Genomic DNA, 19583 nt, shown 5'->3' on the forward strand with positions numbered 1-19583 from the left:
GAACAGATAATTAACATTATCCAGCATATACATTGCTTGACAGGCTTTTAATGTGCTATACAACTAATTTATTGCTTAACTGAAGTGTGTAATTTGAAATGGGGAGATGGCTAAAAATATATGGAAAAGACTATTTTTAGTAGTTTATTGGTAAAGGTATCTGCAGCTTTACTATCTGATCACAATTTTTAAGAAAATCTAGCAGAATTAACGTATACCAAGTGCAGTGGTATGAGGTATGTGGTTTATTGCAATGAAGATTTGACTGCAGAAGCGGTGCATTATCCACCAGTTTGAAGATACTCAGTAGATATATGGAAATATGCGATATGGTACACGTTGACAGTATTTTTCCCATGCTAAGCCATATTTTTTCTTACATTGACGTTCATCACGGGCTTCTCGATGAATAAGCAAACCAGTAAAGTATATGACATAGAAATATGGTAAGATGTGGTTGATCCCTGTAAGAACACATAAACAGTTATTTTTTCCACTCTTCACCTGAAAAGGTAAATAGGGGGTTTTTTTGTTCATCACTTTAACATTAATAATTTATGACTGGGTTTTAATATTGACTTTTGGTTTCTTGATTAGATTTCAAGCTTGAACATCATATTTGTGAGTGCAAGTCATAATTTATTTTCTCTGTTTTCTATGCTGATAAAGAAAAAAAGAACTTACTGTCAAAAAGACAAACAGAACAATATACTTATGGTGTATTATCCCACCTAGCCGTCATCTTACGACAATTTTCAATTAGATCAGGGGTGGTTATCTCAGTTAATAACAACCACTGGTAGGAATTTGAAAAACAGAGGTCAGAGGTAAAAACACAAATTAAACAATGGGATTGCACACACTCTCACACAGACAAATTCACAAGGCCAGTGTCCAAGCTGAATAGTTCCACCCTGAATGAATGGTTTAAGTGCAGGCAGGAAGCAGCCTTGAAGTCAACTCTTAATTGTTTTCTGCCTTGGACAATAGGTGGTGAAGTATCACCCACATGATGGCCTGCCACCCATGCAAAACATGAAAGATTTCACTAAAAGACACTTTACTATCTTACCACACGGTAAGGACCAAGCCAGAGCCATGATGATATCTCCAAGGTAGTTTGGATGGCGCACCAAGCCCCACCAGCCAGAGACCAGGAGGTTTTTTCCAGTTGCAGTGGGAATAACTTTCAAGTCTGTATAATGATATACAAATAAATATACGCTGCAGACGAGAACACACTGTGTAATATTAATATATAGTTAATATTAGAAAATAGAAAACCAATTTGCCTAAGCAGTACTTACGAGCAACTTTTGGATCCTTTGGATTTCTTCGAAATATGTTTTTCTGTGAATTCGCACCACGAAAAATGTAATAGCCAAGAACTTCAGAAAAGAAAGAAGGAACTATTATTTCCTTGCAGAACTTGCCAACAGCACACAGTCCATTGTCTTTCCAATTTTACATTAATAACAATGACAAGAGCAATGTTCTTAGGCATCTATTTATCGTCCAGTTTTCTAATCGTGAGTATAATTGATGTGGATATTACAAATTTACTTGCTTACTCTGAGGCTGCCTCAGCTCTGGAGAACACCTGGCCAGCCCCAGAGGCACCATTTGACTGCAAGAAACAGCCGCACAAGGCTTTGGGAGGCAGAGACACAAGAGGGCATCAGAGGAGAGAGGGAAGGAAAGAAGGTTGCCCACAGTACCCCTGACCATCATTCAAGGTACCCCACGGTGTCACAGCACACGTTGAAAGCCACTGCTATACAATATGAAATAGAGATGGGGAATTATTTGTAGTTTTTATAGCTACTCTACCTTGAGGAAATGCTATTAAACAATGAAACTCAAAGAGACTGATGGCAAACACCCTCTCTAAGAATTACTTGATTTACTAACTGAATTGTTGACATCAGTTTGGGTCAGGAAAGGGCTTTCTCAACTGACTCAACCATGAAATATTATTCCTTCACAAGACCTGAAGGTTAATTGTGCTGGCTGATGAGAGGCCAGTAAATTTACCTGTGTGTAGGAGCCTAGGAGCCTTGTGCACCTTGAGACCCACAAGAGAAAAACCAGCTGTAACTTGCTGCACCTCCTTCTTCTTTTCTTTTTTGTTACTTCTCTGGGACAAGGGGTGGGAGGTTTTTGATGTGGATGCTTGTGAGCAACAATTCATACCACTCAGGGTGAGTGTCTGAATGGGTTGGAGTGGGGGTGAAAGGTGTTAACTTAGTCAAAAGCTACAGGGTGAGAGTCCGTTGGCACAGAGTGGGACCCTCTTTGTGTGAGTAATGGGGAGTGAGTGGGCGGCTTAAGTGAAAAACAATGTGGGAACCATTGCTAAGATCACCGGTTGTTTAACCTGTATGAATGATTTGTGTTTGGTTTTTACTTAGGTATTTGATTAAATTGGATATTTTAATTTGTCACTGTAGTTTTGCTTGTTTACAAAAAATATGACAGAATTGTTAACTTGTTGCTTATTGAGCCTGCTTATATGATTTTGTAATTTTTGTATTTTTTCTGCTTATTTTTCTTACTCTATGATTGAAAATATTTGAATAAATCCTGAAAATAAATCAGTCTATTAAGCATTCCCATAAAGCATCCAGAATGCTTTTAAGTAAAGCAGTATTTCATTTTAATTGCCACTTACTATTCAAGGCTACAATTGCAGAAGCTGATAACCAAGAAAGTTCATTCGGATGTTTCACTAAATAGAAGGCTTGCAAGCTGTAGAGAAAAGGAACCCACACCAAGTCTCCAAATGCCAGCATGAACCCAAAACCATCATGGATGATGTCCATTGTTGTCAGAATAGCTTCCTAAAAAGTTAAAAGAATTAAATGAGTACTGATCTGAATTTTTGTTAATGGCCAAAATATTTTCACTGTACTGTATTGTTAGGGTTGTGTACATGTGGAATATGCAGCAAAGCACACATAGACTGAATTTACACTTTTCTAAAAATCAGCAAATGTTTTTCAGCAATGAGCTCTCAATGCCTTTTACAGTTCAGCTATCTACATAGGCAGACGAGAGCTAAAACAGGAGAAACTAGTACTAGTTTCTCACTCTGCTTCCCCTTCTCTCACACATAAACATCACACCCATTCACACAAAAACTCTTACCCCATTCATCCATCCATTATCTCATTCATACTCACACACCCAAAACAACCTGCCCCAATGCACAGCTACCTATTTTGTGCTTCATCCCTTTGGCTAAGAAAGTTAGCCAATCTTGTAGATTGCCACCACAGAATGTACAAGATGCCCCCTGTTCCAAAAGTGAAATCACTTTGCGGGCTGTATCCTTGATGCCCTTATCCTGTCAGAGAAAGAAGAGCCAGCAGGCAGACATGGTGCCTGGTTCATTCTGTGGTCAACCCTTAGAGCAAGACTGCTAGAGCTAGATCTGGCATCTCTTCTGAGACGGCAGACCAGGTAGCACACAAGATATAGCCAAATGCCTTCCCCAATGCCCACAGCAGTCTTCCCTGCCACTGAAGGTTGCTCCAGGTGTTGGGAAAGGTGTCTGGCTTTTGGCATCCATAGGGAAGACCCCAGAAGCCCACCTACGTGCAGTCTACAGAAAGATGCAACCCCTTTCACTTGACAGAGGGGAACAAGTTATACAACAATTTCCTCATACGTTTCATGAACAGCCTAGCCCACAATGTTTTTCAGCCAATCGTTGTGATGATGAGCCAATCATATGCTTGTTATCATATAAAAATAAGAGATGGTTTTCTCCACAACCAAAATGGGGATACTGAGAAACATAAGGGAGGCACTAGCAGGATTAGAGGAACCACAAGGTTTGCAGAAGAACAACACATTTTTTTAAAAAAAACTTCAAAAGGAGGCAAAAAAATATATCCTACCAAATATCCATAAACATTACCTCATTCCAAAGTGCATCCGCCACATAAAGGAGCTGGAAACTATTAACCAGTATCATGGACAAAGATGGCATATTCAGGTGTTGCACTTTCATCTCAGTCAACAGCATTGCCAAGTTAATAACAACCTTAAAAAAAATTAAGTTGCACATTAAAATCAACTTTTATCTTACAACTCTGGTGAAACAGTAACACAAGTTTCAATTTTAATTTCATTTGAAAGCATTTTTCTCCTGCTCACAAGAAGTATTTTACTCATGTATAAGCGGAGTTTGACCTGGTGTGTGCTCTTTTCCCTTTAACCTTTCTATTTATCTTCCCATATTTGTATTTTAACTCTTATAAATTAAACAATAGCTGTGTAAAATGAGAGATACTTGCAGCTGTGAACATTGTACAACTAATGCTGCAGTGATAATGTGGCTGTTGTAGTATATAATATAATGTCATCATAAGGTTGATATTTCCAATATTTTGCAATCTTTTCCTGCAGTACATTTTTCATTTTAAGAACTTAGTTGTCTTATTTGTAAAATCAAAGATGATGCAAAAATAGATTTAAACACTTACTCACCCAGCCAATTAGCCCTGGTCGTAACTCACAGAAGTATTTCAGGTCAAAATTTCTGATGCGAGGATTTAATTCACGTCCCATAAAAAAGTCATAAAATACATTCCCTACAAATAAAAATAAATTAGACCACAGTATAATATTGGCTACTGTACTGTTACTGGATTTTATCCAAGTCACAGTTAAAGTAGTCTCACTGAAATTAATGTACTTAAGATAGTCAGACAGGATTTCTGTCTAGAACTTCTTACAAGACATAGTTATGCCAAACTTGTCCCATATTCTTAAAATACACTGAAAAGAAAAGTGGGTATAAATTCTTCTATGTTATAAGTTTAATTTATTACAACTTTACAGGAGCACACAACCCAGTAAGAATGCTTTTTATCAAGGTACATGCAAATTAAATTAGTAATTATGTAAATAGCATGAGTGGATTAAATCAGACAAAAAATGCATTAGAAGTTAAATGCATGATTCCCCTTAGTATTTCACTGAAAGCCCCAAGACAGAGACTATGGAGCAGAGGAATGGGGTTAATGTAGTTTGTAATGACAGTACTTTCGACACACAGAAATGCATAAGAACAAAAAATAAAATAAAATAAATCAAGCACAGTATGTTTCCACAACTGAATACTTACCAGAATTCCCCCCAGGTGACAATTCTTGTTCAGGTGCTCTTAATGAACGGGCATAGAGATAAATGCTTAACACCACAGAAAAAACTGTAGCACAGACAGCAAATTGTAGGAAATGGTCATATATATAGGAAAACTCCATTTCAAAATACAGAGAAATTCCTACAGCTGCAGCTGTTAGGATAAAAGCATAGAATCCTTGAAGGAGAGAAAAAAACCACAGGAGATATGTGAGACACAAGTAAAAAACCCCACTATTCTAAAAACACACTTAAGAAAGTTAATGCGTAGAAACATTGTAAATCATTTTCCTAATTAAATCATCTTAATAAAGTGGGCTCTGATACAAAATTTTATGCCAGAAATCTTTGGTATTTAAGGTTTCCAATTTGGCAATATTTATACACGATGTGAAACCCTAAGTCTGCAATTCTGTATTCATTTACCTTGGAATTAACTACCCAAAGGGACTTATTTATATAAAAATTAATCCATTTACTATAATAAAAAACTTTAAGCTGCTTACAACAAAAATAACAATGCAACATTCAATAAAATTTGTTCCAACACTTAGCCCTCCCCCACAACCCTGCCCTCCCTCGTTAAAAATAAACAGAAAGTTATTGGGCAAGCTTGGCTAAACAATATACATCAGAGCTTCCCAAACTTTTCATGTTGTTGACACACTTTTTTTTACATGCATCATTTCGTGACACAGTAATTCAATTCCACTAGCACACCAGAGGTGAAACTAACCCCTTATAAGAGTGTTTGCTCAACACACCTGCACACTGCAGCCAACACATCAATATGTTGCAACACAGTTTGGAAAGCTCTGGCATACATTTTAATTACTGTATTTGTCTCACAAATTACATGGGGGGGCGCTTTCCAGAAGGTGGGTAATATCATCTAGCTGGTTTCCTTTCACCATATGGCCATGTGCTGGTTGTGCCATGACCAGGAGGGTATCCTTGGAAGATCTTAAGAGATTGGCTAGGTCTGTACTGGGGAAGACAGCCTGCTATGTATTCCGGTTCCGATGTGTTTTGAGCTTTAAATGTCAAAACCAAAGCCTTGAGCTTGACTTGGTAGCTAATAGGCAGCCAGTGCTTTCAAAACTGAGTGTCCTACTAAACATTCTAGCAGCCCAACATATAGCATAATATATGAGACTAATTGTAAGGTTACTCATGTTACACCTTGGCAATGCTATCTGTGTCAAGGCACCGTTTTAGTTGGCACACCAACCCAAGCTGGTAGTGGATGACCTGAGCCAGAGGTCAGCAAGGTCTCTAGTGATGGATCTAGCAAGCATCCCCAAACTCTGTACAGTCATACCTTAGAAGTTGAACGGAATCCGTTCCAGAAGTTCATTCGACTTCTAAAACGTTTGGAAACCAAAGTGCAGCTTCTGATTGGCTGCAGGAAGCTCCTGCAGCCAATCGGAAGCCACAGAAGCACTGTCAGAAGTTCAGCTTCCAAAAATAGTTCGCAAACTGGAACAGTCACTTCCGGATTTGTGGCATTCAGGCGTTCAAGAACTAAGCTGTTTGAAAACCAAGGTATGACTGTACTTGCTCCTTCAGAGGGAGCACAATCATCCAGAGCCAATACAAAGCCAAATTTGCACATCTGGGAATCACCCATCCACATGGACTCTGTCTTTTCAGGATTCAGTTACAGCCCACATCTAGTCCATGATTGCATCCCGGCATGGTTTATGACATGCATGGCCTTTCCTGATTCCGTTATTACCGAATGAAATAGAGTTGGATGTCATCAGCAAAGCAGTGACACTTTGCTCCAAATCTAATGATCAATGGTATCAAGAGCCACTGAGAATTCCGGGAGAATCAACATGGTCACATTTCCCTGTCCCTCTCCTGAAGGAGATCATTCATCAGCAACTCAGACTCAGTATGTTAAGGACAAGAATTCAAATTGTATTATGACTACAACAATATATGTGTCATAAAAATTTAGCCCATTTAGACACCTATTACACTAGAAGTATAAAACAAACTATGGTTATGGCCATTGCCCATTACTGAAGGCTACCACACCTACAGACAAGTACTAAGCAAGTGGAAAATTAAAAGCAAACAATCAGCTGTAACCATATAGCTGAAAACCCAAAGCATCATTTGGCATGATAACTGAACCATATATGCTCATGTTTGCAATCTCAATAATTATAGGTTACCAGTTCAAAAGTAATGCTGAATTTAAAACCTAATTACCATTTATCCTGTATTCCAGTCTCATTCCATTCAAAAGTGGGGTCCCTTCTACAATCTTAAAAGAAAAAGAAAAAAGTCTTTTCCACCTAGATTCAGGAGTAGTAAAGCAAATTATAGGGAAACAATCATTTTTTAAAGAACCTGTTGCCTTTCTGCATTTTGTAGAATAACAGAGCCACTTAGCCAAGAAAAAGGGGAAATTCTAAACCTTGCAATTACATGATAATCCCCATGATATAAAACTGATTGCATAATAATCTGTAGTTTAAAAACTATAAAAAATAGATTAACCATGGCTCTTTCCATGCAATCAAAAATCCCAAAGTTGGCATAGAAGAATACAACACTCATACAACTACAAAAATAAGATATCTAGAAGAAATATTTGTATTAATTCTAATAATTTATATACCACCTTTGATTTAAAAAAGAAATACTAAGGAGATTAACAGATCAATAAAACAATGTATCACTAGAAAACCAGGTCAGGGGAAAAAAACAAATTAAAATATTGATCACAGTAACCAGAAGCCAGTATTAATTGTCAGGAAAATGCCCAGGTAAGCAGACAGATTTCCATTTGTCAACATAAACATTCTATGATCAATCTGCTTGATCATCACAGGCAGATCACTCTACAAGGCTGAAACCACTGTGTAAAAAAGCCCTTTTCAGCATCACTGTAAGATGTACATCTACAGTCCATGGCATGGCTCCTAAGGCTGCCTCTGCAGACCACAGTGATTGAGATTGTCACAATCCAGCTCACCACTCCATCAAGACATGTGTCTAGAGCATGCCTGGGTAACTCCTAAGTCAAACGTAACAGAGAAACAGGGCTGAGTGCCCCAGATCTCCTGAAGGCCATCCCAATGGCTTCATATAGAATCTATCATGTAAAATATAATTGTGTACATTCCTGTTTGGCAGGAATGTAGTAGGAACACTGAAAATTGCAATGATCATTCTCATCAAATATGGTACCTCAAATCATCATTTTCATTGGTTTTGCTTTATGACAGCCATAATATTTTTAAAAATTGTGACACACACAAAATAAAAATGCATTTCTGTAAACGCAGTATACAAATTTATAGTTAAAGTTTTACCTTTCCTATTGGGAGTAAGTAAAACAGAGCTTGGAGAAAGAACCAAAGAAGAAAGACACCAAACACTCTTGTCTCCCATAAACTTTCCAAAGCTGGGAGGGAGGGAGGAAAATTCAGGACACTGGGGTCTTTCTGAGTACACATCAACAACAAGTAAAATACAGTTCCAGGAAGGAGAAAAATCATTAAAAAGGCACCTGCAAAACAAACACACAGAATCAGAAGTTAAACAGGAAACAAAATGAAGCATTACTACAACAGAAAAACTGTTGTCAAACTACTCAGTTGTTACAATATTGCAACTCAAAGATCACCCCCTCCCCACACACATACCAGGACTGTTACCTATTTTAAGATATAATGCTTTCATTGCCTAATGGAGAACAATTTGAAATGGGTGACATAATTAAAAATGGAGAAACACGCCTCGGAAGCCATTCAATTTCTGAGGTGTTTGAAAACGGAAGCATTCACTTCTGGGTTGTCAGCGTTCAAAAGCCGAAACTTTCCACTCTAGTCCCAATTCTAGTCACTTGCCCAGATATTAATGACATGTAAGCATAGTAGCTGATGTCACACAGAAAGCATGATTACTAGGAAAAGATTATGCAATAAAATTCATGAAAATTACTGTCATTATGTAACTGTTTATTGAGTATGCTAGGATTCAAGAAACCACTACCAGGAGAGGTCTCAAACTGACTTCTAATGGAAATGCCAGCTCTGTATATACAATGATGTGCATACAGAGCTGCTTCCCTCCACTAAAGTGAATTTGGGAATTTGCAAAAAACTATATGAATGCTGCAGTACGCCAAGACTATCATACCATTTTTTCCTCCAAACTCTAGTTCCTTTGTCTTCATGCATACTTTTACAACAGGTTTGGGTTTCTCAAAAATTCTCTCTTCTGAATACATTTCTTCTGTTCTCTTCTCCTCCTTCCTTGAATGCAAATTGTAGCGTTCGAGGATGCGCTCTCTGGCACGCTCAGATTCAATTCTTTGGCGCTAAGTACCATAGTGAAGGGAGAGGAAGTCATTTGCAATCATATTGCACCACCTGCTGGATATATCCCTCCATTCAAGTAATACTGCCTGAAAACCCCTCATTTCTATGATCCCAACTCTGCTAATCTACACTGCCATACACTCCCTTCTCATACCTCTTCCTTGAAAAAAAAACCCACAATTCCTTTTCATCAAAACATTTACAACACAATGCAGTCATTCTTAGGAGGATAAGAGCAACCTATTCCTTTGTCAATGCTCATTATAACATATTCAAGATCCTTTCTCTACATTCTATCCATTTTATCATGTCAAAGTTCTTTATAAAATATTCAAGATCCTTTTTCTACATTCTATCCATTTTATCAAGCAATACATTTAATGCAGATATTGTAATCTCAAGGATTGAAGAGCAGCTAACTTTAAACATCTAACCAGAAGGTTTCCAGAAACAATGGAGATTTGAGTATGTTGAACACTATTATTTCATACCTCTAGAGTGTTGTGAGATGAGTAATTCACTTCTGTGATATCTGGCTCCCCATTATACTGGTTGGTATTGTTTTCATTCAGTTTCTGGATTAAAAAAAAAATTGAGTGTTTCCATTGTAGTAAATATTTTTCAGAAAACCTTCCATTCCACAACCAATCACAGATTGCCTTTATAAATTTCTGATGTGTAGCACAGACACACAAGAGAACCAGGTTTTATGGAACCCTTGAATGAAATTCTAAAACAAATAACTTTGGGATGTACCTGGTTTAGTTTTAACGGTCTCCAAATCTAAGTAGAAGAGGAATTTGTGAAACAGTGGAGAAGTGGAAAATAAGTATATGGAACCTGTGGTGTGCTCCGTGTACTTGACTTTTTTATATCTGTGCCAACTTTCTTTTGACAGTACTCAATTCCTTCTACTTTCTTTGGAAAGGAAGAAGAAATTGAATAGTGCATGAAATCTAGTTTGTTCAAGGTACAGTTGCTATGTCTTTTTGTGATTCCAAACTACAAAAAGTGCAGCTACTGTCAAACTATATTGCACAAAAATTTTCTATATTTCGGTTTATCTGTATGTGAACATAGCTTGACAAAGGGACTAGACATAAAAATAAATCAAATACCAAAGGAATCAAATTAGGTTCCCCAATCATATTCTTTTCATTTTTTGGTTCTCTGCTTTGAGAGGAAGAACGACGTCTGTGTTTTGCTGGCCGACCAGGTGAACGAGATCTGGAGCCTGATCTAGATCTGCTACCACTGCGTCTTGAAGGGGAACCGGAGGAGGAACTACTTTTTCTAAATCGAAAAGATGACATAGACTGAAAAATAATAAAAAAAAGTTACATCAATAGCTTTACAAACTAGTAGTTAGTTATGAATATCCCTAAATCTTCTATTTAAAAATATTCATTGTTTACATTACATTTCCAAGCACAAGTCAAAGTGTTGGTGCTGATCTTTAAAGCCCTAAACAGCCTCGGCCCAGTATACCTGAAGGAGCATCTCCAACCCCATCATTCTTCCCAGACACTGAGGTCCAGCGCAGAGGGCCTTCTGGCGGTTCCCTCACTGCGAGAAGCCAAGTTACAGGGAACCAGGCAGAGGGCCTTCTTGGTAGTGGGACCCGCCCTGTGGAATGCCCTCCCACCAGATGTCAAAGAGAAAAACAACTACCAGACTTTTAGAAGACATCTGAAGTTTAGGGAAGTTTTTAATGTTTGATGTTTTATTGCATTTTTAATATTCTGCTGGGAGCCACCCAGAGTGGCGGGGTATGAATAAATAAATTATTATTATTATTAATTATTTACATTAATTCAGTTTTTTGGCAACATCGCTTGAGGGTGGATCAAGAAATTGAAAAGAGGTGAAATGAAGAAATAGTATTGCACCTTACTATTCAAGCTTCAGATTTAGGATTTGGATTTGTAAAGCACAACTGCCTCCTCAGTCTAAAACCAAGCTAGGAGTAAAACCATAACAAATGTGCTCAACCTTGAAAGCTGATGTGTGTCCACTCTTACTTAGGGGGAAATCTAGATATATGGTGATTTATGTAGGTGATAACCCTACATAAATAAATATGAAATTGCATAATCCCAAACATTAGCAACAATACTGAAAATAAAGCACAGCTTATTTCAACATACTTTCAACATATATTTAAAATACAGTTGTTTGGAAAATAAATATGATTTTTATTTGAGTTGCTATAACACACCCTAAAATACCAAAGTAGTTCATATTGGACTTTAAAATATTCAGCACACATGCTGATTAGATGTGGGAGATATATGCATTTTAAAGAAATTCAGCAACCCCAAACATTGTGTGTCAGGTGTGAACTGATACAACCAGAGCAGTTATTACTGAATCTACTTGAAAATAAAGGATACAAATTTCTTCAGTTTCCTAAATGCCTGATATACTACAAATTTTCAAAGTTGAGCCCCCAGCAATTTTTCAAAAATGTGGCTGTACATGCATTACAATTTGTTTAATGACTTTACAAGTGTTCAACAAACTCCATGGCCATGGTACAACACCTGCATGTGGAAAATTCTGTTGATACTGCACAGAATGCCCATCAAAGCGTTTTAAAATGGGCTAATCTTAAAACATACAAAATCAATAAGGAAAAGCACAATGGCTTGATATATAGTGCAACTTCACAAACCATGGGTAGTATTCAATGCTCTCATTCCATCAGTGCAAGCACTTTTGGCTACACACTGGAACTTCCACTTCGCCTCCCAACATGCTCTGAGGGTTCCACCAACATTCTGGAGTAGTTTTGGGGATGGCACAGCATGAACCTTCTGTTATACAAATGGAAATCCTTGTGCTAATGGAGCAAATGCATTGGATACCACCCCATAGTTTTATCCTCATACTGCAGGAATATACACAGAAGCAAATATTTAGGACTAATGACTGAAGTGTAGCCCAAAGGGTTCATTAGTAAACAAATGAGCCCTTCTTGTTATGATTATTTACTCTAAAGACTAATTACCCTCATATCGCTTTCTTTTAGCTGAAGCTCAGTTCCATCTTTGTATTTTACTGTGTAAAGATGAGTTCGGTCATCATAGCTGGTTACTTGTACTTCATAATACAGAACACTTCCAGGCCACCGGCCCATTACCACTTCTTCATCAGCAAACTTTCTCCTGGGCATGTTTCAATCTCGGGGGGAAAATTGGAGGAAGATGAAGTTGTTAGCATAGATGTTGCAAAAGTCAAGTCATTCTTTGAGTCTAATGAAATTAAACAAAATCACCCATGTGCTGAATGAGCCAAACGGAAGAAATGTATGAGCACTTAACAAGAGTTACTGTATTTCAACGCATAATGGTGCAACAGTCGAACCCCCTCTTTTTCGGACCCTAAAATTGGTCCGCAGAGCAATCCCTGCATTGCAGGGGTGAAAATGCCTTGCCAATGTGACATTTTGTTTTGCTCAACAGCATTTCCCTCCTTTTGTAAATGAAATGGCTCTTGGCGCAGCTGTTTCCCAGCCTCTTCCTGTTTCCCTGCGGGCCCAGGGCTGCCTGTGGGACTCGCCTGTTGGCCAAGTCAGCCCTCAGCCCACAGAGGATGAGGCAGCCCTGCACAGGGAGTGAGGGCGGCGGCAGCTGAGGTCTGGTCTGAGAGCCAGTGACAGAGGAGAAATGTGATGGCAAGGTCTTGCCCAGAGGTGAGCGGTTGGGGCCCATGGGTGTGCCCAGTGCCTGGTAACTAGCGACAGAAGAGCATGCATCTGAGATAGGACTTGTGCAGCAAGCCTCCTGGTTCTCCATGTGGGGTTTGTGGGGCAGGGTCAGAGACCTAGGTTATGTATTTACCATATTTCACAGTGTAATTGTCACCACTGCATAATAGTCACACCCCTTTTTAAAAAGAAAAATTGGCATTAAAAAAAGCAACCATTATACAGTACTAGTACAGTGGTACCTCGGGTTAAGTACTTAATACGTTCCGGAGGTCCGTTCTTAACTTGAAACTGTCCTTAACTTGAAGCACCACTTTAGCTAATGGGGCCTCCTGCTGCCGCCACGCCGCCAGAGCATGATTTCTGTTCTCATCCTGAAGCAAAGTTCTTAACCCGAGGTACTATTTCTGGGTTAGCAGAGTCTGTAACCTGAAGCGTATTGTCAGGGGTTCAGGAGCAGAGGCGAGGACAAGGGAGGAAACAGAGAGTGAAGGGGAGGAGTCCGAAGGAAAGATGAGCGATGACGACGACCCGAGATCTCCGAGTCTTTCCAGTGAATCGGAAGATTCACAGAAAGGAGCGCCAGTGACCAGAGCAAGGGGGGAGCTTAGGGGGACACCCCAGGAAGAAGAGACAAAAGGGGGTTCAGAGAGCAGCAGTTGGAAATCGGGGCCAACATCCCCAACAGAGCGCAGTGGGGAGGAAGGGCGCCAGGCATCGGGATCAGGCGGCTCGCCGCAGGGGGGAGGACATGAGTCAGGAGTGGCCACACCTCCATCGGAGAGAGAAGAAACGGTCAAACGGAAAGTGGGAGGTTGGGCGCGCGCGCCAAGTTCAAATGCACAGGAAGGCGGCACAGTAAGCAGCCCGGAAAGGGAGCCAGGTCCTAAAGCCCGCCGCAAGGAGACAGAAGGGTCCGGGGGGTCAGCGTCAGAAGAGTCCCGGAAGGAAGAGACCACGGGGGGCAGAGGGACCCAGAGAAGAACGGTCAGGAGGAAAAGGTGGAGTAAGGCTAGGGTATTAAGTTGGTGTACAGGAGGCGGAGACTCAGACGGAGCTTCGCCGGTCTAGCTTATAAGATGTAGAGTTGCGCGCTACAGCTTGAAAATGGAAACTGTAAATCAATAAAGACTTTTATACAGTGAATGCTGGCTAGCCTGATCCTCTGTGAGCTCGGATCTGGAAGCAGCTCTGACAGCCGGTCTAGCTTATAAGACGTAGAGTTGCGCGCTACAGCTTGAAAATGGAAACTGTAAATCAATAAAGACTTTTATACAGTGAATGCTGGCTAGCGTGATCCTCTGTGAGCTCGGATCTGGAAGCAGCTCTGACACGTATGTACCCTGAAGCATATGTAACCTGAGCTACCACTGTATTTTACTCAAGTTCTAAGCTGCACAGGTGCAAAAAAGAGTATAGGATTATCCCATCTGTTCAAATATATTAGTTCAACACACACACAGGAAAAATATGAATGCACAAACACAATGGGAAAACAGGTACAAGAGATTCATACTATGTGCTACAGAGATTACAATCTATGCTTTGCCTATTGCAGTCAATAGTCTTAAGGCTGCTTAACCTAGCGCTGGACTGTAGCTGGACTCCAGTTCAGTGAACTGATGTCAATGAAACACCCCCATTTCAAAAGGTTATGACAGGTCCAAAATATTTTTGGGTCCAGGGTGACATCTGAAAATCCATTCTTGTCAGAAGTTAGCTCATCAACAAGAGTTGGAACAAGGATCCATTCCTTTAATCAACACACAACTGTTAACTCTGCACTGCTATTCGTACTTACATGTAAGCCCACTGAAATTAGTGGGGCTTAAAGGTACGGGCCAGTCTTGACAGACTCTAGGGTTGTGCGCTCATCTCACTCTAGAGGCCGGGAGCCAGCGCTGTCCACAGACACTTCCGGGTCACGTGGCCAGCGTGACGAAGCTGCTCTGGCGAGCCAGAGCAGCACACGGAAATGCCGTTTACCTTCCTGCTAGTAAGCGGTCCCTATTTATCTACTTGCACCCGGGGGTGCGTTCGAACTGCTAGGTTGGCAGGCGCTGGGACCGAGCAGCGGGAGCGCACCCCGCCGCGGGGATTCGAACCGTCGACCATGTGATCAGCAAGTCCTAGGCGCTGAGGTTTTACCCACAGCACCACCCGCGTCCCTAGTGGGGCTTACTTCCTGGTAAAAATACACAGAACAAGCTGCATTTCAGGTGCAGAGGGGAGAGGCCTCTCTGTTTAAGCATATACCACCTCAGTGGCTTTATACAGTGAAGAGCTTTATAAAATAAATAAACATGGAGCAAGAAATGGAATTTTTACTTCTAGAAAAACACAGTGCAAGTCAAATAGTATCTGTACTGAATTAAATAACAGTTGCAATGATACCAAATTTCTCAAGTGTGTGCTTGTTATTTGGTGTAGCAATTTACAACACAAATGAAACAAAATTAGATCTTAAATTGCAGGTGTGCTTGCGAAGATTGATGCAACAGGCACAAGTCTCCCACATAACACATTTAGCCCTGTAAGCATAAAATACTAAGCACATCCATGTTATACTGGATTTTTGTGCAACAGTACTCCTTGTTGACTACGGTATGTCAGGTGCACTTGTCTGAGTCTCCACTAAATTAATCTATGCATTTCAAAATAAAGAGCAAAAATCCTGTTGACGTCTGCAGGCTAGTATTTATTGGGACTTTGGGATGTACCATCAGCCCCCTGAGGAGTCGTAAGACATCTTCAAGGAGTGCATATCAATCCCATGGAATGATAGGCTCCTGAGTGCTTTCCTTCACTACAGCTAAGACTTGGGTAGATTCAGAGTGTGCCTCGGCAGCAGACCCTCACTGGATGTATAACTGGATCTTAACATCACTCCAAAGTGATTTGAAAAGCAGCAAGCTTAGAGATAGCTGCTGTATGTTTCCTTCTGCAAGGCTTTGGGGGGCGACTAGAAAGTATCATTTTAAAAAAATATTTCTAATATTAGTACTGTATGTTATTACTACTACAGCTTGCAAATCCTCATATACACAGCGCATACACATGGCTGAATGAAAAGCTTTCACACATTTGTCTGCGGAACAGGTTTTTGTAGAAGACTAATTAGAAGTAGAATCATAGAACTGTAGTCTTGGAAGGGACCCCCAAAGATCATCTAGTATTGCCAGTTTTGAATTTGGATGGTGCCACTTAATTAGCTTCAACAGCAGTGCAATTAATGATCTTAGTACTGCAGCCTTAGGATTCCTTCCAGTAGCATTTGCAGTTTTACAACCATTTAACATGAAATTCACACATTTGCAGTGGTTTCAAAGGGGACCTAAAAATCAAAAGCCCGAGTGAGTCGTCCTTAGAAACTGCAGACGGAAATGCAAATTCCCAAATAACCATATGGCTCACTGGGTGACCTTAGTCTCAGCCTCCCAGGGTTGAAAATAAAATGGGGAGCGCAACATTCACGCACAAGATTTTGAGCTTCTTGGGGGAAAAGTGGAATATAAATGAAATAAGTGTCCTCTATTCACTTCTCCCCAGAAACGACCAACGAGAAGAGTGCATACGTCAGAGCCGGAGATAAACATTATTATTTTAAAAAGGTGAACTTCCATCCTAACGGGAATATTATTCTAAAACAAGTTCCACCAAGTTCCGTGGAGCTGACCCCCTAGTAAAGATGCTTAGCATCGCAGCCCTCGAGAGCTGATGCCATCCCTTCCAGACCCCTCCTGCGTGTCGCGAGGTGCCTGCGATGCTCTCCGACCTTTTCGCTTCGCGGCTCTCAGGGGCGGGATCCGCTTTCCGCAAAGAGGGGAGGACAACTCGCTCGCGCAGCCTCTGCGGCGCCCCAAACGGCCCACGAGAGAAACTTAGCGGCCCCTCGCGGGTGGGACTGAGGGGGGAGTAAAGAGAGGCGACTCGCGGCTCTCGAAACAAAAGAGCCTGGCGAAAGGCCATGGGGGGACGCGGAGCGATGGCTGTGGAAGGCAGAGGCTGCAGCCTGACGGCACCCAGGCCTCAGAAAATGGAGGCGGAGGGAGAGAAGGAAGGAGGGAGGGTGGGAGCAGAAGGAGGCGGCGACCGCCCGGTGCCCTCCCTCGCAGGACAGGCGCCGAAGGGGTGTGTCCCGGCCCGCAAACAACGCGTCCTCACCTGGTCGCTGCGCCCCCGCCGCGTCGTCTGGTACGGAGTTCTCGGCCGAGGAACGCGAAGCCTGGGCAAGCGGGCGAAAGAAGGGGGCGAACTCAACGGCAGCAAGAGCCAACCGCCTCAAGCGACGGTTACGGGAGCGATAGCGGGCGACGTTCCAAATCCCTCCCCCGGGTCCCGCTGGGAGGCGCGAAAGGCGAGGCGCCAACCGCAGCCATTGGCCAAGCCGCGGCGTTTGAATCCGTCTCGGCGGCCTCCCATTGGCTGAGAGTCGGTGGCGCGTTCCTCCCTCTCGCGCCCCGACGCTCAACCTCCCGAGTTCCGGTCCAAGTTGTGCCTCCGCCTCAGCCAGTTGACATAGTTCACTCCGGGGAGCTGAGAGTCCTGTAGCGGAGCGCCAAAAGGACCCGCCTCCTCTCAAAGCTCGCTGCTGCTCGCCCGGCTCTCTCCGAGTGATGGAGAGGGGAGCGGGCTCTTCCTCTCTCCTTCCAGTTTGCACATCTGAACAGATGCAAACGTGTCGAGAAGCGGGTTCCCCTGATGAAATCAAGGATGGTGGGGACGCCGCCCAGAAGTTCCCGCTCCCACTGTGGATGGCGAAGCATAGTTTTAACGCGCACGCGGGGAGTTTGGGTGGGTGTGCAAAGCAATCCGCTCACGTTTCTGTCAGCGCAGATCAGACAACACCCGCCCGCCCAGTCCCTGTGCACTGAACCGCTTTATGCCAAGAAAAACAAAAGATGCAGGAAGTCCAAAGCGGTGCAAGCCGCACGCCCTGAAATTTGAAGAGCTTCGCATATACAGAACCATTTGCGACTGGTGCCTTACTGTTACTGAACTGCATACGTCCGAAATTTTAAACACCTCTTCTATTTCCAGCAGCCGATGGTCTTTTTAACCTGCAGTGCTGTCTTATGCCCCATGGCTTTGATGGTAGAGAGAACGAGCGTGACCCTCATTTCCAAACAAGACCGTGCTAGACGTTTATTTTCTTGAATGCCTTTCATCAAAAGGTTCCAAGGCGGTGATCAAAAGTCTGACGAACGAATGCAATACAAAACCAACCCATAAACATAGCAATAGGGAACAAGAGAAGAGACAGACTAAAAATAGGCTGGTTCTGTAAGGATTGCGTGAGGCACATAAGGGGGTTCAAACCTCCGTTTGGGAGCGTGTAAGGTTTGCTGCTGGCTGTGCCAGTGTGTCTGGAAGTGCTGTGGTGTCACCTGGTGTTGCAGGGTGGCAAGACACCTGTCATTTTTGCATGTTCAGGTTGTGTGTGTTTTCCCTCCCCTGTTGAAAATGCATTGGTAATAGTGGCTATTCAGCTAGCATAGTAACTATGTGCCTTAAGTCCCAGCATACTGGCGTATTGAACCAGCTGCAATCCTATGCATATGCCAACCCCCCCCCCAAAAAAAAGAGCTCAACAACTTTTGTGTCCGGATTTTCACCTTTTGAAGTATGGCAATAGCCTAGTTTCACCCCTGGCATATGCTTACCTAAGACCAGAATTCAGTCAGGACAGCAACCGTGTACGAATGCTTCCATATGGGAGTTTATTGTGAAATATGTGCTGCTTATGCATGCAAGCTCCCCCACACCGCCAGTTCCCATGCTATTGTCACAATCAAGTCCAAAATCTAAAAACAACTTGCTATAGCTGCAGCCACTGCTGCTGTGGAAGCTTGTTAGCGCATATGGGGGCGGGTGCGTAACAGGTTTATCACATGTGATGTTTCAGTGAGTGGCTTCTAAGGCTACCACAGCCTACTTCCATTTGCTTGTCACCTGAGTACAACCTAGCCATTTGGTTTCTGGCGGCCCATCAGGAAACATTCTGGGCACTCATAGGTTTACAATGTAAGTCCTGACTAACCTTAGTTAGCTCAGAGCCTAAATACGTTATTGAACTGCCCATTGGTGTGTTAAGGCAGATAAAAATGTATAATCTAAAATTTAATGTTATGCATAGCTTTCAACTTTCAGATTTGAAAATAAGGGATCAGCAGCCTCACCTGTCCCGGGGACAGTCTAAGGGGTATCTAACAATCCGGGATAGCAGCGGGAAGCAGCAGGAAACGGCGCTGGGATAAGGAAATTTCCCGCAAAAAAAGGGAAGGTTGACAACTATGGTTATGGTTTAGGATTGTTTTTATTTTGAATTACATAGTGGTGGCACCATAATCTTTTTCAGTGCTTAGTGCCTCTAAAGGCCT

At 41.8% G+C, this 19583-nt stretch overlaps 1 protein-coding gene and 1 long non-coding RNA gene across 2 annotated transcripts; one reads left to right on the forward strand and one right to left on the reverse strand.

Moving 5' to 3' along the window:
* Positions 1-230: 230 nt before the first annotated feature.
* On the reverse strand, positions 231-19317 carry LBR (lamin B receptor). The gene is made up of 14 exons (XM_082217614.1): positions 17368-19317; positions 12505-12677; positions 10613-10810; positions 9986-10069; positions 9313-9493; positions 8484-8680; positions 7375-7429; positions 5135-5329; positions 4495-4598; positions 3923-4048; positions 2672-2840; positions 1308-1388; positions 1073-1195; positions 231-464 (listed from the first exon to the last, which is right to left on the reverse strand). Exons 2-14 carry the CDS (start codon positions 12667-12669, stop codon positions 304-306), a joined length of 1839 nt encoding a protein of 612 aa, XP_082073740.1. The 5' UTR covers positions 12670-12677; positions 17368-19317; the 3' UTR covers positions 231-303.
* LOC309529826 lies at positions 12684-16359 on the forward strand. The gene is made up of 2 exons (XR_014218496.1): positions 12684-13627; positions 14526-16359. It is a non-coding gene; the product is annotated as an uncharacterized lncRNA (long non-coding RNA).
* Positions 19318-19583: the final 266 nt, after the last annotated feature.

Source organism: Podarcis vaucheri, assembly GCF_965113315.1.
Source record: "Podarcis vaucheri genome assembly, chromosome: 3".
NCBI lineage: Eukaryota > Metazoa > Chordata > Lepidosauria > Squamata > Lacertidae > Podarcis > Podarcis vaucheri.